The sequence below is a fragment of the Diceros bicornis genome, chromosome 31 (genome assembly GCF_020826845.1).
Source record: "Diceros bicornis minor isolate mBicDic1 chromosome 31, mDicBic1.mat.cur, whole genome shotgun sequence".
Taxonomy (NCBI): Eukaryota; Metazoa; Chordata; class Mammalia; order Perissodactyla; family Rhinocerotidae; genus Diceros; species Diceros bicornis.
Window position 1 is genome coordinate 24,350,814 of NC_080770.1, and position 22,239 is coordinate 24,373,052.

General features: G+C 50.5%; 1 protein-coding gene across 1 annotated transcript; it reads right to left on the reverse strand.

Moving 5' to 3' along the window:
* Nucleotides 1-3,326: 3,326 nt before the first annotated feature.
* On the reverse strand, nt 3,327-10,612 carry SLC35C1 (solute carrier family 35 member C1). Its single transcript, XM_058527082.1, has 3 exons — nt 10,548-10,612; nt 8,342-8,868; nt 3,327-4,862 (listed from the first exon to the last, which is right to left on the reverse strand). Exons 1-3 carry the CDS (start codon nt 10,577-10,579, stop codon nt 4,303-4,305), a joined length of 1,119 nt encoding a protein of 372 aa, XP_058383065.1. The 5' UTR covers nt 10,580-10,612; the 3' UTR covers nt 3,327-4,302.
* Between the last annotated feature and the right edge of the window lie 11,627 nt (nt 10,613-22,239).

A 22,239-nucleotide genomic window follows, 5' to 3' on the forward strand; every position in this document is an offset into this window, starting at 1 on the left:
ACAACAGCCAGAGGGATCTTCTTAAGATGTAAATCAAGTATGGCGCCCTCAGTGGCACTGAGAATAAATCTAGCCCCCTTGCTGTGGTCAATATGGTGCCCTCCCCCCCCCAACTGGGCTGAAACTTGACCTCTGACCTCCTCTCTTTCCACTCCTCCCCATGGTGAGTGGATCCAAAAGGAACCAATGTTTCCATGTAATGTCAGAAAGTGGCCAAATCTGTCTCTACCCTCTTTCCTTTTTCTGGGATTTTCTTCTCCCTGGGAGGAAGGACCCCCATGGGAATAGCCAGTTAGGTTCCCCAGCTCTGCTCCTGCCACGCTGGCCTTCTCTCTGGTCCTCGACCACACCCAACTCTTTCCCCTCCTCAGGGCCTTTGCGTGGGCTGTAACCTCTGCCTGGAACGCCCTCTCTCTAGCTCTTCCCATGGCTGGCTCCTTCCCATCATTTGGGTTTGAGGTTAAATGTTGTGCTCATAGAGAGGTCTTCTCAGACTGTTGTGAAAGATGACATGAGTGGAGCCATATTAAAATAGAGCCAGAGCAGCCGTTTCAGAGGAATTGCCTTGCACATCTTATTTATCTTCCAGACTGGACCAAACCACCACGTTCCAAGAAGTCTGTAAGGACAAGAATATACTGTCTGTAAGGATGATGAAATTCAACTTTGCTGATAACCAACTGCTAACCAATCAATGTAGTACAAGTCTAGCCTTTTGCCTGATGATCAAACCTCAGGCCAATCTATGAAGTACAAATCTAGCCTCACCTCCTCTAACACCAATGAACTCATCCTTAACACAACTCACCTCACCCTCCCTTTTCCTGTAGAAACCCTAAGCCCCTCTCCCGTTGGGTTTCTGCCTGAATCTGTGCTCTCGAATTAGAATTCTTTGATCCCAAATAAACGCTTTGCCTCTTAAACTGGTTTCTGTTTCTGTAGGTTAACACTCTCCAGAGAAAAGGCCCTTCTGAAATTCTCCATTTTGGCCTTTTGCTTGTTTCCTTCGTTGTCCTCACCACATTGCCCTTATTTGATGGTTTGCTTGTTTTTCGTGTCTTGTCTGCAGTTTGTTTCCCTAGTGCTTGGCGCGGAGTTGGCACTCAATAAAGAGACTGTTGTTTGTTGATGCTCATAAGAGCAATAGCTCACTGTGTGCTGGAACCATGCTGAGCATTAATTCACAGCCATGTTGTGTGGCAGGAAGGGCAAGGATTATCCCCTTATCTCAGATAGGAAAAGTGAGGCCCGGAAAGGTTAGGGGACTTGCCTGAGGCCTCCTAGCTTCTAAGAAGGGGAACCCAGGTCTCCTGACTCCTGGTCAAGTGCTCTTCAAAAGCAGAGAGCGATGTATTCTGAAGGTGAGGTATGTGGCAGCGTCAGGCCAGGTCATCGTTCCTAAATTCTCCATCTTCGCCCACCGGTTTTTTACTGGGAAGCCTGACTTCCACATCCCTGCCTTTGGGGACAAGAGAGAAGTGGGGAAGGAGCATCGCTTCTGCTTTCTTGCAGGAGAAACATTCCTGGAGGAGGTCTTGGCACCTTTAAATACCATAGAGATGAGCTGGGGGTGGTGGTGCTGACTGTGGGAGCAGGCTGGGACGCTGGAAGGCTGGGATGCTGGAAGCCTGGCTCAGCTATTCCCTGGGCTTCATCTACATCAGAATTGCGGTCTGAAAGTGTGTGGATCCAAACCTGTCTACACTCACTGCACGTCTTTGTGCCTGTGTGTGGGGTGTTGCATAGTGGGGTGGGCTGTTCAGTTGTGTTCTGCCAGTTGGGGCCCCCTGAATTTTTTTCAGCTTATGAATTAGTTTGATATTTGAGTTGAAGCCAGAAGCCACACATCTTTTTGTCTGCATTTTTAAATTTTGGGTAAAAAGTTAAAATTTAGGTTTCTCTTGAATCTTGTCTAAGAAACTGCAAATTACATTAAGCATGTTGTCTCAATTTTCCGATCATATGAAGGATGCAGAAATGACCAAGTCCCTTCTGTATAAGGGATCTGACCACGACTTAACAATCTATAGGATCAAGTCCAGATTGACCACGGCATTCAAGGCCCTTCACACCACGGCTCTCCTCCCTGTTCTAGTGTTCCCCAAACCTCTCACCAGTCCCCAAATGTGCTTTGCCCTGGGCTTAATCTTGTTCCCTCAGCTGGTCTGCCCTTCCTCCTGGAGCCCCTGCTAGCCCAGGAAGACTCAGTTCCAACATCCTGGCCCTTGTGAAGACTTGGCTGATCCCCCCAGAGTTGGTCTCCCCATCTTCTGAGACCTCAGGGCAGTATGTTACTATTTCCATTATTGCACCTGTTACGGGGCCTTGACCTGTGTTTACATGTGAGCCCCTCCAAGCAGATTTGGGTCTTCATGTTAACATGACCTCCGACAGTGCCTGGCACACAGTAGGTGCTCAAAGAGGGCTGGGGATAGTTAAGGGCACTGTGGTTAAGTACTTATGCTCTGAAGGTAGAGACCTTTGTCTGAATCCTAATGCTGCCTCTTCCTTCCTGTGTTTCTCTCGGAACCTCAGTGTCTTTATCTGTAAAATGGCGGATCAGTGATGGTGCCCACCTCACAGGGCGTGGGGGGGTTGGGACGATGAATGATGGATGCAGAGCACCCAGCACTGCGTCCAGCCTCTAGCACGTGCCCAGGAAATGGCAGCTGTTACTAACATGAAACTTTAGGTCACCCGCCTCCCGCCTCCCAGGAGGGAGCTTGTTATGTGGATCGCCCCCTCGCCCCTGCAGGAGAACAGGCTCTTAGAAGGGCTGCTCTGCTTGACCCCCAGTTTGGTGAGGGTAGGCACGCGCGTTCCTGCCCTTTCCAGACCCGCCGCTTCTCCACGGGGACTTGTTCATGCGTCCCGTCCACACCCTGCCTGCCCTTCCTTCCCTCACTCCACACATACAGGACGTCTTGCTCTGATTTTAATTAAATCACACACAGTTCAGGGCATCAGGCCCCACCAACTTCATTAGTTTTCATTAGAAACCACTTGGGATTGCGGGGGGTCTGGACGGGGGTGGTGGTGAGAAGACCCACACACCCCAGCCTCTCCCTACGGGGACTAAAAACATCAGGAATTACCCCAGGATGGAGGGAACAGAATGCCCAGCAGAAGGGACAGGGTTGTGGAAGCCACCCCGAGCCAGGGGGTCTGTTGAGGGGCCAAGAAGGTCCTTTCAGCCCTAACTTCAGGGAAGAAGAATGTAATTGCTAGTTTATCTCCTTCATCAGAATCAGATGACAACCTCTGCCATGCAGGACTCTGAATCTGGGGGCGCAGCTGAGGCAGACGGCTCTGAGCCGGGTCGGCTCTGAGCCGGGTCGCTTGCTCCATCAACCCTGCTGGGGATGAAGCTCTGGGGGAGGGAGAGTTGGGAGGAACAGAGGCCGCTCCCTGGCTCCACTTCCAGGAGGTCACTACCTGGCCAGGCAGCTGTGCCAGGGGTAGGGAGACCAAGGGGCACTTGCCCCTCAAAGGCAGAGGAGGGAGGCAGGTAAAACCGGTGTCAGGGATGGGGGGGTGCTGATGACCCTGCTTAAGCTGTAAAAGATGTGTGGGTCCCCATGTTCAAGAGCTGGAAATACAGGGTGCAGATGGTGGGAAAAGGGCACTTTCCTATGATGTACCCCATTCCCAGGCCACTTCCCAGCAGCCCCTGGGGTGCCAGGGCCGGGCTCAGGTACAAGTGATCCTTCACCCCCTTCCGCAGGGCCTGCTGGTCTCGGCACCGAGAAGAGAGAACACTTGTCCATTTCCTCCCTCAGCCCAGCCCATACTCTCCTCCAAAGGAAGGCTGGCTTGTGGGGCCAAAGCTATGCGGCCTGCCCTGGGACCCAGATATGAGGTTTCCCAAACCCCTTCAGCTGGCCTGTGGTGGGTTACCCCCATCCCCCCTGAGGATAAGTGAAGATGTACTGGCTTTGCCAATACTGTCCCTTAAAGGTTGTGGCCTGTCCCCAACCCCAGGGGTCACGTGGAGGTAGAAGGCCCTGCTCCCTGAGAGCTAGTGCTTTTCCAGAGAACCTAACGGGCTATTCCCAGGGGGTCTCTCCTTCCTAGGGGAGGACAAAAACCCAGAAATAGGAAAGGGAGTTGAGACAGGTTTGGCAACTTTCTGACACAACTTGAAAACGCTGGTTCCATTTCGACCACCAGATTCCGGTCAAGTCTGTAAACAATTCCCCCTCCAGGCCACCCTGTCTGGGTCTGGAGAGATGCCTTCACTGCTGTTCCGGCCCCACCCTGGGCGTTCTCCCCGCTGGGCCATCCCAGGGTCCCCGGGGGAGCTCACACCCCCATGCTGCTCTTCTCGTCCTCTTTGGGGCTGGGCTCCTCCTGAATCTTCTTCATCTCCCAGCCCCTGACCCAGGTGTAGGCAGAGGAGCCCCCCAGCACCATCATGTTGCTTGTCCACCAGAGGAAGCTCTTGGTCTCCTCGTAGCAGAGGACAGCCAACACCGTCTGGGCACAGGCTTTGGCCGTGCCGGACACATTGTGGGTCAGGGGACTGGTGAACTTGATCTGCAGCCCCGTCACGTAGCCGATGGCGAAGCCAAACAGGCCGCCCAGGGTCATCACGCCCCAGAAGTGGGTGCTGGCCAGCTGGGGAAAGTCGCGGAGGGCCTGGAGCTCGCCTACCAGCAGGAGCAGGGGCAGGAAGAGGACGCAGGCGTTGGCGTTGTTGTAGAAAGTCAGGCGCCAGATGCTGCCGTCCACGGCCGGGAGCACCTTCTTGGTGTAGATGGCGTTGAGCGAGACGCAGAGGCTGGCTAACACGCCGAAGAGGGTGCCCATCCAAGACAGGGTGCCCTCGGCCCCCTCCTGGTCCACACCAAGCCAGAAGCCACCTGCAGTGGGGAGAGGAGAAGAAGGGCGCGGGGGATGAGGACAGGGAGGAAGAAGGACAGAGAATTTGCCACCGAATTCCCCAGACTGTGTAATGCTGCCCTCGCCATCCCATCCTCCCCACCCTCCCTGCAATCAGTACATCCAAAGTCCCCACCACGTGCAAGGCACCAGACAAGAGCTGGGGAAGTGATCCAGGACATGAACCCTTCCGCATGGAGCTCACTTCTCGCAGGCGAGAAAGACAAGAGTGATTCAGTTCCCAATTACTGCTTTAATTACAATCGTAATGAGGCCCATAAAACAGTACACGTACTATGGGAACCCCAAACTGGGTGACACGCTGGCCCGGGGCCTCTGGAAAGAACATGTGAAATGAGTTCTGGAGGATGAGTCCTTAGTGGTTAAGGTGACCTTGGGCAAGCGGCCTGAGGTCTCGGAGCCCTGTCTTCCTCTTCTCTAAGATGGGACCCTACAATGAATTAGACTCACTGGTGGCCTGACTTTTGGGACAGTCACTCTTTCTGAGATTCTCCTCTTGTGTCACCTCCTGCTCACAGAGCCTCCATGGCTCCCCAGTGCCCACCATCAAGTCTATACTCCTCAGCCTGGCACCTGGGCTTCCTGCACCCCTGTCACCCCCAACTCTGTCCCACAATCGCCCCGAGTCGTCACTCATCTCCCTGCTGCCCACACTGGCCTCAGTGTCTTGTCCGTTTCCTCCACCAGAAATCCCCTCCTCCTTCCTGGGAGATTCTACTCATTCTTCAAGGTCAAGCCGGCCTCCCCCGGGGGGAAGGCTGTCCTGATACCCTCAGCACCTGGACATCTTCCTGCTCGCTCTTTCCTTCAAGACCCCTGCCTGCCCTGGGCCGCTAGGCACCTGCCCATGGGGACAGTGTAGTCTCTTTAGCTAACCCCACCTTCCAGAAGGCAGGGGCTGGATCTTACGCATGTTGGATTCCCCACCACAGCATCAGGCAACATGAGGGAGTAGGAAAAGTTTTTGGTGGCAGAGAGATTTGGGCTCCAATCAGGCTCTGCCATTTAGAAGCTGGGTAGTCTGGGAAAGTTTACATAACTTCTCTGAGCTCCCATGTGTTATAACTCCAACCAATCTACTCTCCACCTTGCAACCAGAATATTCTTCCCAAAGTACAGATCTGCTCAGGTCCCGTCCTGGCTTAAAGCCCCTCCGTGCCTCCTCTCTGCCCTCAGGAAATATTCTGGACTCACTTAACTTGGGCAGCCTCATGTCTGTTGCATCCCAGCCCAGCCATGAAGAAATGCACATGTTCTTTCTTCTGCCTAGAACATTCTCTCCTCGCTCCTTCCTGGCACCTATCTAGTACTTCCTCCAGACGACCTGCTTAGATGGCCTCTCTCCCCACCCCTGTCCCCGCTCTCGCCAGGATTCACCCAGCACCTTCTATGTCCCAGTCACAGCTCTTACTCCTCAAGCAGAACTCAGTTACCGTTATGCATAATCACCATGCCCTCGAGGAGCGTAGGAGGCAAGTCTACCTTCTCCAGCTTTCTATCCCCAAAGCTTGGCACAGTCTCCGGCACGTGCTTGGCCATCAATTCATATTTGCTGAGCAAATGAATGAATGAATGGAGGTCGTTCTGGAGGTGGTTGTGAGGATTACAGGAGAGAAGCACCTACAACACTGTGGGCACTCGCTCGTATTCTTTCTAGGCAGAGCCTTTGCAAACAGGTCCCCACTGACCTGCTCCGGGGCCGCCGGAGTAGTTAGCCAGTGCACCCCCAGCCCTCCTGCTGGCTGCCTTCCAAGTCCAGAAGGGACTGCCACCTCCAGGTTCCACACCCTAGAGGGACCTTCAGCCGGAAGGAGCTTTGAAACGTACTGTGTGACCCAGGGGCAGGAAGCAGGAGGAGGCTGAGACCCATCTTCCCCCACAAGGAGCAAGGAAGGGGAAACACTGCAGAGAGGGGCCAGGTCCTGGGCCAGCACGGAGTACCAGCCTCCGGGCCCTGCCCCATCAGGCTGGCCAGTGAATGCACCTTCTCAGAAGCTATCTCCCCATCAGCTACTTTCATTACTTTTCCTACTTGGGCCTGGTTTCCCCAGTGCTGTCACCTTCCTGCATGCGAATTCTCCCACCCAGAAGGCCCAGCTCCTGACAGGGTCAGCAGGACTGGGCACCAGCTCCCCTTGGGGGGAAGGGGGAGCAGCTGAGAGAGATCTGCCAGGGTCTTAGCTCCTCCCACTCTCCCTCTGCCCTTCTTCCCTCTCCCACTGGACCTAGACTGAGCAGCCCTAGATCCAGCAGTAGCTCAATGAGGAGAACATTTTCTAGGACAGGTGGCACGGCACGGGCGTCTCCCCAGCAACCGGTTCAACTCGGCCTGGGACTCTGAGACACCAGACAAGAATATGTGGGTCAACCGAGACGAACTCGGTTCGTCTCAGGAAAGACCTGAACAGGTTCAAAGGCAGGTCACACTCCTGGATGACAGAGCCCCAGGAGGACTCTGATGGAGCGGGATGCTGGGGGAGCTCTTACCCAGCGTGGTGCGATAAAACATTTTGTGACAACGAGAATGTTCTATAATCTGTGCGGCCCAGTACAGGAGCCACTGGGCACATGTGGTTACTGAGCACTTGGAATGTGGCTACAGAATCAGGTTACAACACCCGCAACTGAGTAACTGAATTTTAAAAGTTTCATTGAATTTGAATTAATTTACATTAAGTTAGAAGCATAGGCTGGGGAGTCCGGCCAATCTGGCTGTGCATCCCAGCCTGGCCACCTCCTAGCTGTGTGGCCCTGGGCAAGTAACTTAACCTCTCTGAGCCTCAGTTTCCTTGTGTGTATCGAATTGATTACGGTGACGCTACCACCCAGGGGAATTCTGGGGCACAAAGGAGATGCTATATATGAATGATCAGCACAATATCCCCATCAACAATTCTTATTTTCTCAGAGTCCAGGCTAGGAAGACAGCCAACAGTTCTCAAAGCCTATCTCTTGCCACTATCTCAGGCATTATCGTGAGCCTGCAAGGTCAGAGGTGACAGTATATATTAAAAGATGCACCGTCCTCTACAATAGAGCACTGGACGAGGAGTTGGGACACCTGAGCTCTTGAGAAGCAACAGAGTTTGGTGGTCAAGCGTATGGAGCCAGATTGCTCGAGATCAGATCCCAGCTCTGCCGCTTATTAGCTGTGTTATCTTTGACAAATTACTTAACCACTCCGTGCCTTGGTTTTCCCTCTGTGACATGTAGACTATAACCCCATCTTGTTCTGAGGGGCCCTGGCTGGACCCCTAACTTGCTGGGTGACCTCAAGAAAGTTACTTGCTCTCTCTGGGCCTCAGGCTCTTCCTCATATGACTGTTGCAATAAGGGAGCCAGGACAGATAAAGCCCAAAGATGCCTGGCAGAGTTGGTCTTTGGAGTTTCGGCCCCCATGCCCCGCCCCCATTCCCCGTGGCCCTGGCTGGCCACTCACCGATGATGACGCTGCAAGTGAGCAAGGCATAGAAGGAGGTGGTCTGCTTGAGCAGCAGGTAGGAGAGCAGGACGTTGAAGACGGTAGTGAGTGAGCGGCCCACGTTATAGAAGGCCACGCCGACGTACTTGAGGCAGAGGTTATTGAAGGTGATCATGCCGATGAAGACCACCGACAGGGGCAGGACGCTGTGGGCCACCCTGAGGTCCAGGCGCAGGCTGGGGAAGTTCACGATGCCCGGGCAGAAGGCGGCCAGGGCGCTGAGCCCCTTGCACAGCAGCGTGGTCACCAGGCACTGGTAGAAGGTGACGAAGATGGGGGTGTCCAGGCGCAGGGAGGGGCTATCCAGCAGGTATTTGTTAAGGAACACCATGGAGATGGAGGTGACCCAGTAGAGAGAGACCACCAGCGCAATCTGCAAGGCCCGCAGCAGAAAGGGCTTCTCCTCGCTGGCCTCGGCCTCTCCGGAGGGGTCGGAAGCCCCCATCAGTGCCATGTGCAGGATCCTGGACCGCTTCAGAGGGGCCCTGTTCATGGCAGCAGAGGAGCCGGGTCACCCTACAGCCACAACCGATTTCCTGGAGTACAGGGCCCCTAAGCAGTCTGCTTTCTGCAAGCCACAGCCCTCAACTGTCACATGGGGGGTGGCCTAGAGTCCTCTCGGATGGAAAGGTTCTGCTTTGGGGTGAGCCCCACAGCCTGCTCCCACCCTGAAGGGGCTCATGAGACAAGACACAGGGAAGGGGAGAGGGACAGGCTAAGGTTGGACAGAGATGACCTGTCATGGGAGAAGGGGCTGGGGCCTAGTGGGGAAGGGTCTCAGGAAGAAGGGAGGGGAGAGGAATGGAAGGAGAAAGGGTAAGGGGAGGCATGCAGGACGATGGTGCTAGGCACCGGCGGAGGACAGCTGGGGAAGTCGTGCAGAGAGGGAGGCAGGGCTGCTATGGAGGGAGGGGTTCGCAGAGAGAGAGGGGGAGGCATGCAGGGAGCTGAATGGAGTAGGGCGTGCGGGGGGTCTGGAAAGAAGGGTGCAGGGGAGATCAGAGGTGCTCAGGGTGGGGGTCCAAAGAACGCGGGAAGAGGCCGGGCCGGCGCAGGCCCGCGGCGCGTTGCCTTCCGAGCGCTGGCTCCTGCTGGGCCCGGAAGCCTCGGGACATCCGAGGCCGCTCCCCTCGGCGAGGCGGGCCCAGGACTCATTTCCTGACACGCCCCCGGCCCGCTCCTTAAAGAGCCCGCTCGCCTGGCGTCATTCTTAAAGCCACAGCCCGTGAGAAACGGCCTTCGGAGGCAGGCTCGCGTCGCCCCGGCCGCCTCCCAGCCCCTGTGCGCTCGCCTTCCAGCCCCTGTGCTCTCCCCGGCCGCTGATGGTGGGGGGATCTCGGCCGCCGCGGAAGGGTCCTGTGGGTGCTGGAGCCTCGGCCCCCTTCCTGCAGGCCCTCCCCCCCAGCTCCATCGCCTCCAAAGGCTAACTACCGCCGACTGCGCTCATCTGCAGGTCCACTCCGCGCCCCCATCCCCAAGCCGGACCGCGCCCCCAGGGCCCTGGCACCGCCCCGCGTCTCTTGGCTCCTGGGGACCCCTCCTACCAGCGCCGCTTCCGTCTACCTAGCCCCCGCTCACTTTCCAAACCTTGTTGCAGTTTTCCCACCGCCCCCATCCTTCTCCCCAATCGGAGACCCCCAGCAGCGCTCCCAGAGGCCGGAGGCCACACCGCCCCTTCCGGACCTCCGTCTGTCAGCCGGGGGCCCCCATTCGAGATCCTCCTGGCGGCCAGATCCGAGCCTCAGTGCAGCACCCCCTCCCCGGACCCCTTCCCCTGCCGGAAACCCCCTCCTCACGCCGGGCCTAGCCGCGAGCGCTGGCCCCCGGGCTGGCGTTCCCGGGCGGCGAAGGCGACCCCGGCTCACCTCCTGCTCTGCACTGGCCGCCCGCCCGCGCCACCGTGCTCCGCACCTGCAGCGCCGCGCCACGGCCGCGCCCGCGGGACACGACTTCCTGCTCCCCGCCCCGGGCGCGGGCTCCGCGCCAGCCTCTCCCGCCCGCTCCCCACGTGGGGCCCGGGGGCGGCGGCGGGGTGACCCGGGTCCCAGCCTGAACTCAGCTCCGGGTTACCCCGCCGGCCGTAGGAGCAGGCCCCCGCCTCTTTCCAAGGCCACCCCAGCCCCCGGTACCCTGCCCGGTCCGTCCACATCCCCCGCTCTCCTACCACCGCCGGCGCGTCCCGGGGCCCGGCTGCATCACTGGCCGGCAGCGCCCCGGCCTGCGCTTCCAGGAGAGCGTGCGGGGAACCGCCCGGATTCTTCCCGCCGGCAGAGTGGAGGGTCCCCCGCCCCCCGGGACCGGGCCTGGGAAGTCGGTCACCAGCTGGGGCCGTCACCCACCAGGCGGCCGGGAGGGCCGACTTCTCCCTGGTTCCCGTTCTAGCACCAACATTGGGCGGCTCGCTTCTCCCGAGTTCTCTTCCATGTCAAACTAGAGGCTGGGCTAGACCAGTGGGTCTCAACCTCCTTGCTCAAAACTCCAGCTGGTATGGTTGAAAGTAGGGAAGACCATCTACTTGTAACGTTTCAAACACCATTTAGTTAGTACCATTTAATTTACCAGTGAGATGTCTGAGATTTGCTTTAAAATGCTCAGAACACTCACCAAAAAGAAAAAAAAGGTCGATAGATGGATAAAACAAAAGAGGCAAAATGTTGATAATTGTTGAAGCTGGGCATAGGTACACGTGGGTTATAGGGGTCTTTCTTTTGTGTACATTTGAAAATTTCCATAATAAAAAAGTACAACCTATGGAGTCCATTTAAAGTCTCACCTGCTAACTACACAAACCCTCCCTCCAGCTTCACACAGCCCTTAGTGGGTTGTCCAGAACTGGAAGGGTGCCAGGGGAAATGAGCACTGTCCAGCAACCCGAGGGACGTGCCAACTCCCCAGTGAGCTCTGATCCAGGCCCTGTCCTCCTCCATCAGCCCTCCAGTCCTTGCTCTGTGATACCTGCACCCCCCTTCCTCCAGGGCTGGGACTTCCTGCTTCCTAGTTATGGGCTGGTCTTCAGGTGGAAGATGCTATCTGGTCACCTTATCACCTTTGGGATCAAATTACCCCTTTGGGGAAGGAAGGACTTAAAGGCACCAAGCTGGTCATCTGAACCTTGCTTGGGTTGCAGGTTGTGGGTTTCAGTTTATTAAGAGAAATCCTGCCCGCTGGAGTTTCTTCTCTCTTAGGGCTGATATTTCAAACAGGGCAAACTTGTCTCGGAGAGGCCCTGGTTTCCTGGAAGGGCCCTTCTCCTTGGCACATTAGCAGCAGTTAATTTATCTGATGAATGTGCTGCCACCTTGAGCCCCGAGGGAAGAGATATATACTGTCTATAGGCCAGATGCACTTCACTGAGAGAGACCTGGGGGCAGTTCTTGCTGGACGTGTGGGGCACAGTCTGGGCTCTACACGGGCCAGGAGACCAAAGCGTATCCCTGTCTCCAATCTCTCCCCTAACATTGTACCTGAAATTCCACCATGAGCTTCACTCCCTTGCATTACGATTGTAATGGGCCAGTTTAGCAAGTTTTCCAGATTCTAATCCTTTTTTTTCCTTACCAAGGAAAGAGGAGGTGGCGATGTTTCTTATGGGTCTAAGGCCTAAGTAGTTGTGCAATTTGCACAAACTGTTTGCTTCTGAATTTTTCTTAAGTAATGTGAATTGTTTAAGCCACAAAGGGTGGAGTTTTAGGTCTTGTCAGGAGCACTACCCAGCCTGTGAACTCGGTGTGAGGCGGAACATAAGGTCATCACTGTTACAGCTGGAAGGCTGTCATAAGCCAGGGAGTAGGGCCCTTTATGGGTGTGGTTCTATTTTCTTGCCTTGGCTGGGAGCCACCAATGATATCAGGAGATGATTTTTACAAGACAGGGTGAAGAGAACTAACCTCCCAGGTGCAGGGGACAGTGGATCTGAACCAGTAGGGCCTGAGAGCTCCTGGGAACACACAGATGTCGATTCTCTCATCCCTGAGTTCAACAAGGACTCATGAGCCTACTCTATGTGGTGAATATTACTAATATTCTTCCCAAAGTCATTCTCTTATTTGTCCAAAATAATTGACCCCCAGCCAGAGACCACATTTCCCAGCCTCCCTTGAGGGTCGTTGAACCACATGACTTAGTGGAGATGGTGCAGGGAGGTGATGTGTGCTAATTTCTGGGTCTAAGTCTTCAAACTGTAGGTGGGTGCTCCTCTATGCTCTCTCCTCCTCTTCCCATAATCTGGGACCCAAATGTGTCTGTAACCCAGCTGAGACCATGCAGACCAGGTCAATGTCTTAGGTGCTGGGGGAGCAATATGATGGAAAGAGCCAGGGTCTCTGATCTTGTGGAGTGGAGCCACCTGCCCGTGTGGACTGCCTACCTTGAGACTGTTATGTGAGAGGGAAATCAACTTAGGTTCTTTATGTATCTATGCTGTTAGGAAGGGGTCTCTTTGTTACAGCAGCGAGACCTTTACCCACATACCCACTGTAGTCTACATTCCCTTCTTCTCACATACATATTCTGTAGGCAAAATGGAGAAAGCGTCACGTTGTTAGTCAGATCCCTCTGTCTCTCTTGCTTTCTCTCTCAGTTTATCATCTATCATCCATCTATATCTGTCTATCTATCTATCTATCTATCTACCTTCCTACCTACCTATCTATATCTATCTATCCACCCATTCATCCATCCATCCAACCACCCACGCATCCATCCACCCACCCACCCACCCATCCACCCATCCATCCATCCATCCATCCACCCCCCCACCCCCCCACCCACACACCCACCCACCCATCCATCCATCCATCCATCCATCCACCTATCCACCCATCTATCCACCTATCCACCCATCTATCCAGCCGTCCATCCATCCTGTCTTTATTCAGGACCTAGCACAAATCCTGGCACAGTAGATGTTCAGCACCTATTTATGGAATGAATGGAAATCACACCACCAGTAGGAGTACCTGAAAATCAAGGCTAATTTCTGACTTTCATTGGCCGTAAGCCCTGAAAACTTTATAAGGCTCCTCACTCATCCCATATGTAATTCAAAATAAAAATTAATACTAAACTGTAAAATAAATGTAAACAGAGCAAAAAATGTTCTGATTTTTCTTGTGAGGATTGAGGTGTTAATTTGAGAATAATCTTTCCAGAAAAAAAAATTGATGTCTTTCCTTTGCTGGTACTTATGGGAGACACTAACTAGTTGTCTACCCCAAGAGTTGGCAAACTTTTTCTGTAATGGACCAGAGTTAATATTTTAGACTTCGTGGACCATATGGTCTCTGCTGCAACCTCTCAACACTGCTGTCATAGTGTTGTAAGTAGATGAGTGCATTCATGTTTCAATAAAACTTTATTTATAAATAAGAAATCTAGAAGGGCAAAAAGTGTAACTCCCCAAAGCTCCTGTAATATGCACCTGAGTAATCTCTGAGCGGGAACAGTGTCTCCCCCAGGTTAGCAGCTGACCTGTGTAGAGTGAGTAACAGTGTCAGCTTGGTGGAGGGTGTTTACTAACAGCCAACACTTACCGGCGGGCAGCTGCGTGCCAGGTGTTTCATAAACAGCACGTCAGTCTTTTCAGTGATGCTATAAGGGACGGTCTCTCATAATCCTTATTTTACAGATGAGGAAACTGAGACCCCAGAGATGTTGAGTCACTGGTCCAAGGCCATCAAGTGAGGAGATGAGAACTGGACTTGAACCCAGGCCAGTTTGACCCCTGAGTGGAAGTTTGTCCTGTTGCAGGAGCTCTTGGGCATTTCCATTTGGTTCTCAGGTCCCTGGACCTATGGAGTGACCCTGGCATTGCTGCCCTCTGTCCTGCTATTGAAGGGCAGGAATGTGCCTAGGGTCGCACTGCCCCAATACCCAGGGAACTCTCCACACTGGCGCTCGAGAGCCCTCTGGCTCTTCCACTAACTGGTCCTTTTCTCTAGTTTTTCACCCATTAGTTTGATCTCACACCCAAACTATAAGCTCCCTGGTGGCAGAGAGCATGTCCAGGGCGATAGTGGCTAATAGTTATGGGGCACTTGCAGTGTGCCATGCCCTGACCTCAATATTGCGTGAACTAACTCTTCTAATCCTCATGATAGCTCTATGAGACAGGCACTCTGATGATCCCATTTTGTGGAAGGGAAAACTGAGGTCCAGAGAGGTAAAGTAACTTGCCTAAGTTCACAGGGGCTTGTAAGTGGCTGAGCTGGGATTTGAACCCAGGTAGGCTGACTTACTTCATTATTAATATTATACTGCCTCTCCTTGTGTGTAGGGCACTTTGCAGTTTACAAAGCATTAAAAAGAAAAGTTCTGAGAACATCAGAGCTTCAAAGTACCTTAGAGATTATCCACCCCAAACCCCTCACGTGATAGAGAAGGAAACAGGTCCAGAGAGGGGGAGTGAGTGATATATTCAGGGTCACATAGTTTATGAAGGGAGAGACAGGAGCAGAACTCCACTCTCTCACCCCCCTGGACTCCAGGCTCCCTCCCTGGACGGTGAGATCCGTGAGCACAGGGGCTGTGCCGTGGGCATCTTTGGTACTTCACCACCTAGCACGGTGCCTTATGCACAGTAGGTACTCAGGAAATGGGCATTACATGAACGTGAGTCTGGTGCTTGTGTTATTATTAGAAACACCATTTCATCCCACGTGCCTTTGGTACCCCTCATGGCATGGAGCATGATGCTTGGCACATCGTAGTTATACAGGTTTGAAGAGCGTCCTCCCCCAAATTCATCCCCAGAACCTCAGAATGTGACCTTATTTGGAAATAGGGTTTTTGCAGATGTAATTAGTTAAGTTAAAATGAGCTTGTACTGGATTAAAGTGGACCCTAAATCCTATGACTGGTGTCCTTATAAGGAGGGAGATCTGGAGACAGAGGTGACACACAGGGAAGAAGCCCATGTGAAGTGGTGGCAGACACTGGAGTGATGCAGCTGCAAGTCAAGAAACTCCAAGGATTGCCGGAAAGCCCCAGAAGCTAGGAGAGAAGCATGGGACAGATTCTCCCTCAGAGCCTCCAGAAGGAATGAACCCTTGACACCTTGATTTCGGACTTTTGGCCCCCTGAACTGTGAGAGAATAAATTTTTGTTGTTTTGAATTACCAAGTTTGTGGTAATCTGTTACAACAGCTCTAAGAAACGAATGTTTAAGTTTGTGGAAAACAAAACCCAACACTGTTGCTTGGCTGATAAATCCCAGGGGGACCATGATAGCAATAGCTTTTTCTCAGTCGTGGCTGGGGGTGAGGGGAGAGAGGATTTCAGCAGCTTCTTTAATGCTCTACCCCTGTCAACCAATGGTTCTGATCCTCCTGGGGAGACATTGAGCCATGATGGAAAGCTCCCCAGACTCCTAGTTCTTGGCCCGGGAACTATACTGTTGAGACTTTGGGTAATCTCTCCATCTCTCTGGACCTCAGTTTCCCCATCAGTAAAGTGGGAGGGGAATCATTGATGGTCTCTAAGGTAAAAGACTCTCCTTCTCATCCCAGATGGTATGTGGAGTGGCAGGGGAGAGCTTGTTGAAGCAAAATGGAATTTATTGACTCATGTCCTGGAAAGTCCAGGGGGAGTGCTGGCTTCAGGTGCAGCTTGACCCAGTAGCTCAAACAATGTCATCAAATCCTGGTCTGGGCCCTTCTCCAAGTGCTGGCTTTGTTCTCAGGCTCCATGTGATGATGACAAAATGGTTTCAAGCATTCCAGATATTACACCATTCAGGTTTTTTTTTTTTTTAAATAGACAATTTTTTAGAGCAGTTTTAGGTTCACAGCAAAACTGAGCAAAAGGTACAGAGATTTCCCATCAACCCCCTGCCTCTACACATGCACAGCTGCTCTCATTATCAACATCCCCCACCAGAGTGGTATATTTGTTAGAATAGATGAACCTACATTAACACATCATAATCACCCAGAGTCCATAGTTTATATGAGGGTTCGCTCTTGCTGTACAGTTCTATGGGTTTGGATAAACATGTAATGACATGTATCCACCATTATAGTATCATACAGAGTCATTTCACTGCCCTAAAACACCATTCTGATTTTAAGTCTGGGGGGGGGAAGTCGCTTTCACTTTTCTTGAGGTTCACTCTGATTGGTCGGGCTCAGGTCATATGACCACCCTTGACCAATCATTGTGGCCCTGCGGATAAACACAGCGTCCGGCTTAAGCCCTGCATGGCAGCTCCACCGCGGCCCGGACAAGCTGGTTTGCGCGTGGGGAGGGGATGGCTCCGGAAATGAAGTTTAGGCGGTGTTGCCAGCAGGACGGCGATGGGTGCTGGACTGGCAAACTACCAGTATGCACCGTGAGGGGCCGGTTGGATGGGGGAGAGGGCATCTGGAAGGCTGCACACAGCTCTTCCCTCGTCCGTGCTCGTGTGGTCCCACTTTGTTTGGGGCTCTCCCACGCTCACCCCTAAACCTGGCTGACTTCTTGTCCTCAGGTCAGGGCAGACATCACTTCCTTAGGGAGACCCTCCAATTAGCTTAGGTCTCCGTGATGTGCGCTCCTGCGGCTTCCCTTTGTCGATAGGATGTGAAGACAGTGCGCACAGGAGGCTTCTATTCCCTTTTTGGGTAAGAAAGTCCCCATCTCCCTTTGGGAGTGCCCCTCCTCAGTTGTTGTGGTCTTGGGGGGTCATCAATCCAGGAGCTTGCTCTCCTCCAGCCCAAGGGGTGGGTACATGACCCGGGCCAGGCCAATGAGTCCATTGTTTACTTTTTTCCTGCCCCTGAAGCGGAACCTGGAGCAGCAGCACCACCACCTAAGATTGGTTACAGCTGATTCCCAGCGCCAGCCGCGCCCGGACAGCCCAGTCACCGTTTCTTGCGCCGAGACCCCCAGAGCTGCCCTGCTTGCTACTCCTTCCCAGCCTTGTTCTTCAGCTTTTCCCCGGTTCTCTGAGCACCCCTGGCCTCCTCCAATGACCTCCTTTTTGCATAAGTTGGCTGGAGTCTGTATTTTCTGTTCGCAATCACAGAACCCTAGATGCTACTGTGGGCACTTCCTCTGTCCGAGAAAAGGGGTCAGAGCAGGAACCGGCTGCTCCAGGGAGCGAGTCCGGCCACCACAGCCCCACCCCTCCCCAAGTTCCGGGATTCCCAGAGTAGAGCAGCAAAAGGAAGAGGGCAGGGCAGCAGGAAATGTAGACCAGGATGTGTAAACACTGGCGTGTTTGTGAAAGGCTGCCAGCAGGTGGCTGTAAGTCAAGGTTGACTTCTTTTTCCGGGTCTTTGCTATAAACCTGGCAGGGGTGGGTGAGGTGGGCTGGTGTCGATACCTGGGAATTCGAAATTGGTTTAATGTAACCAACATCTTCTGAATGCTCTTTCTGCTTGACCCTCAGTCCCTTTGCCCTCCCCTCTGCTGGGTTCACTGTTCATTTCGCACAACTTACAGGACACCTTACACTGCTGATGGCCCTTTTGCCCTGTAGTGGGCTTTGAATGGTCTGAAATGAACATAAAGAGCCCAGCTTTCACATACAGATTATATGAATGAATGACTGAGTATGTAAATGAACTGAGTTAATTCCAATTCTAGAGCCAGAGAATCCATAATAAGAATCCTCTCACTACCTTTTTGCTTTTTTCTCTCCCTGTGGTACAGCATAGCAATTAAAACCCTACCCTCTAGAGTCAGGCAGACCTAGGTTCAAGTCCTGGGTTCACCTCTTTACAAGCTGTGTGGCTATGGAAAGTGACTTAACCTCTCTGGGACATAAAAGCCTTATTTGTAAAAAGAGAATGATGATAATACATGACTTAGCATGGTGTCTGTCACATAGCTATCTATTATGAGTATTCCTTGCGTGTATTTTTGTTTCCTGTGCTGCTCTTTCAGTGGTTCTTGCATATCCTCCTGGCACTGGCACATTCTTCATCATTGCACTAACACTGTGTATCAGTTAGCTATTGCTGTGTAACAAAAGGCTTCAAATTTTAGCTCATGACTCTGTAGGTCAATTGGGCAGTTCAGCTGATCTTGGCTGGGCTTTCTCACATGTTTGGTGGCCATGTATAGGTTGGCTTAGGATGGTCTCAGCTAGGATAACTGGGCTCTCCTCCATGGGTGTCTCATCCTTCAACAGTCTAGCCTGGGCCTGTTCTTATGGTGGTCAGAAGCCTGAAAGACAGCAAAAGTGGCAAGGCCTCTGGAGGCCTAAGCTCAGAATTTGCACAATATCTTCTGCTGTATTTATTCTAGTGGCCAAAGCAAGTCCCTAGGCTAGTTCAGAGTCAGAGTGGGAGGAGACTACGAAGTTACAGGGCCAAGGGTGTGGATATAAGGAGGGCCAATAATTGGGGCCATTGATGCAATCAGATCTGTCTTTCACACTAGAGTGTAACCGGTTCCTTCTCTCTCTCCAACCAGACTCTGTCTTCACCTCTGTGTCCCTGGTGCCTAACACAGAGCTGGGCACATAGTAGGTGTCATAAAGGTTTGCTGACTGAGTGAATGAACAGCTGGGCTGTGGAGCTGTCCCTGGCGTGCTGGGGAGCCACCTGGCCTGCTGACTTCCTGCAGATACATCCCAGTCTGGAAGAGAACCATCGTAAGGCAGTGTGCACCCAGGTTTGGTTTCAGCCTTCCGATTCAACCTGACACTTCCATTTGATCTGGGCTTCAGACTTTGGAAGGTCAGAGTTGAATGCCTATTTTGGTGTCATTCCTGATGTCTCTGTGGTCAGGGGAGGGACATCATATTTAACCAATGTAATTACATCAGGAAGACAAACAAGGCAGGTCATTTGGATTGATTACTAATATCTGAACATTTTCAAACAGAGGTAAGAATTCTAGAAGTAATTAACCCAAACTGAAAAATATTCTTTTGTGCTTTATATATTGAAATTATTTCAATTAGTTGGTGAATATACATATATTTATTATTCCAGGGTAAAATGGTATAATAACTAATGATAATTGAAAGCTGTTAATTTTATGTGCAAAATAATTGCTAAGTTTCAAATATTTAAATAAATAGGAAAATAGACTAATAGTTCATATGAATATTAAGAGACAGTATGTTAGCTAGATAACTTTAGGAAGAACATTTTATTCTTTTGGAACCAATAAATGTTTATACAAATTTAAATAAGAGTACTTGGCAGAATGATAGAGATTCAATTATCTTTTATAATTCCAATCTTTATAGAACTGTTTGGCAGAATAGTATTTTTAACATTAAACAAAATAACTTTGAAGAACTGTATTTGACTTGGAGTTATTTAATTCCATTTAGATCATTAATCTTTCAAGAAAAAGTCTATTTGGGAATTATTTATATCTTGTGGGATCAATTAAAAGCAAAATGTTTGTTTTATCTTAAAATTTTACAAGGAAGAAAAATTCTGATATCAAGTACAACAAAATCCATGACAAATTAACTTCCATTCAGGCACGATACAGAATATAAAAAGTGTGAAGGAAAAAGGAAGGTGGTTAAAAACCAAGTGGTATCTTCCTCTCTTACAAGTACAAATATCTTGCTCTTGCACTAACCTCGGCTGAAAATCAGAGACTGCTTAGTGTGGTAAACATGTCACATATACTTGGGAGAGCAATGTGTCTGCTGATGGTACACAGAAAGTAGAATTTCTGCCCATAATGTCAAACTTCTTTAAAGTTAGGTTTATTGAGGTCTACATTACACACAGAAGAATTTATCATTTTTAGGTATACAGTTCTGTGAATTTCGACCAATGTATATGCTTGGGTCACCACCACAATAATCAAAATAGAGAACAGTTCTGTCACCCCAAAAAGTTCCCTCTGGTCATTGGTGAATGGATGTCTGTCACTATAGTTTTGGCTTTTCCAGAAGGTCATATAAACGGAATCATATAGTAGGATGTAGCTTTTTGTGTCTGACGTCTTTCACTTAGCATAAGACTTTTGAGATTCATCCATGCTGCATGTATCAGTCAGTCTGTTCCTTTCATCGTGGACCACAATTTGGTTATCCAGTCACCCGTTCAACTTTGTTGAACGTCTGTTTTCGTTTCTCTTGAGTAAATACCTAGGAGTGGGGTTGTTAGGACTTATGGCAAGTGTATGTTTAACTTTTTAAGAGACTGACAATTTGTTTTCCAAAATGGCTGTACCCACCAGAAATGTAGAGAGTTCCATTTGTCTGCATCCTTACCAATACTCGGTATTGTCAGTTTCAAATTTTATCCATTCTAATAAATGTGTAGTGATATCTGTGATTTTAATTTGCATTCCTCTAATGGCAATGGTGCTGTCTTCTTAGGTACCTATGTGACATTCGTATTTCTACTTTGGTGAAGTGTTTGTTCTCATGTTTTTACCCATTTTTCACCCATTTTTAAGTTAATTTGTTTGCTTTTGCTTATTGAGTTGTGAGAGTTCTTTATATATCTAGATACAAATTCTTTATCCAATATATGCACAAACAATATTTTCTCCCAGGCAATGGCTTGTCTTTACATTCTGTTAACAGTATCTGTAGAAGCACAGAAGTGTAAAATTTTGATAGTCCCATTCATTCATTTTTTCTTGTATGATTTGCGCTTTTGTATCCTATTTAAAAAATCTTTCCCTAACCCAAGACTACACATATTTTCTCCTCTGTTTTCTTCTAGAAGCTTTGTGGTGTAAGGTTTTCTGTTTAGATCTGTGATCCATTTTGAGTTAGTTTTGTATATGGCAAGAGATGTGAATCAAGGTTCTTTTTTTTTTTTTTACACAGGTATGTTGAAATGTCCCAGCAGCATTTGTTGAAAATACATTCCTTCCCCTTTGAATTACCTTGGTACCTTCCTTGAAAACCAACTGACCGTGTATGTGTGGGTTTATTTCTTAACCCTGTTCTGTTCCATTGAGGTACAGATCTACCTTTCACCAATACTAAACTCTGTTATTTCTGTAGCTTTATATTAAGTCTTGAAGTCAGGAGTGTCAGCCCTCCGACTTCTTCTTTTAAACAATGCTTTGACTAGCCTAGATCCTATGATTTTCTATATAAATTTTAGAATCAGCTTGCCAATTTCTACAGAAAGACTTGCTGGGGTTTTATTGAGATTGTATTCAATATATAGATCAATTTGGGGAGACTTGACATCTTAACAATTTTAAGTCTTTCAATCCACGAACATCACATATCTCTCCATTTATTAGCTCTTTGTATCATCAATGTTCTGTAGGTTTTAGCATAAAAACCTTGCATATATTTTGTTAAATTTATCTCTAACTATTTCAGGTTTTCTGTTGCTCTTGTAAATGGTACTTGAAAAAAAAATCTCAATTTCCACTTATTTCTTTCTGTATATAGACTACAATTGAGTTTGTATATTGATCTGTAGTCTTCAACCTTGATTAACTGATTTATAAGCTCTAATAGCTTTTTTATTTTTTATTTTATTTTATTTTATTTTTTTTGTGAGGAGATCAGCCCTGTGCTAACATCTGCAAATCCTCCTCTTTTTTTGCTGAGGAAGACTGGCCCCGGGCTAACATCCGTGCCCATCTTCCTCTACTTTATATGGGATGCCGCCACAGCATGGCTTGCCAAGCAGTGCGTCTGTGCACGCCGGGATCCGAACCAGCGAACCCCAGGCCGCCGCAGCGGAGCGCGCGCACTTAACTGCTTGCACCACCGGGCTGGCCCCTAGCTTTTTATTTTTTATTTGTTTTTTATTTTTATTTTTTGGTGAGGAAGATTGGCCCTGAGCTAACATCTGTTGCCAATTTTCCTCTTTTTGCTTGAGGAAGATTGGCCCTGGGCTAACATTTGTGCCCATCTTCCTGTATTTTATATGTGGGATGCCTGCCACAGCATGGCTTGATAAGCAGTCTGTAAGTCCACGCCC

Bases quoted from the DNA above. Each gene is read 5' to 3' on its own strand.
- SLC35C1 (XM_058527082.1), bottom strand. From the start codon at position 10,579: ATGCAGCCGGGCCCCGGGACGCGCCGGCGGTG. The intron at 8,869-10,547 runs GTAGGAGAGCGG...TGCCATGAACAG, and splicing joins CCCGGGACGCGCCGGCGGTG to GGCCCCTCTGAAGCGGTCCA. The intron at 4,863-8,341 runs GTGAGTGGCCAG...TCCCCACTGCAG, and splicing joins CACTTGCAGCGTCATCATCG to GTGGCTTCTGGCTTGGTGTG.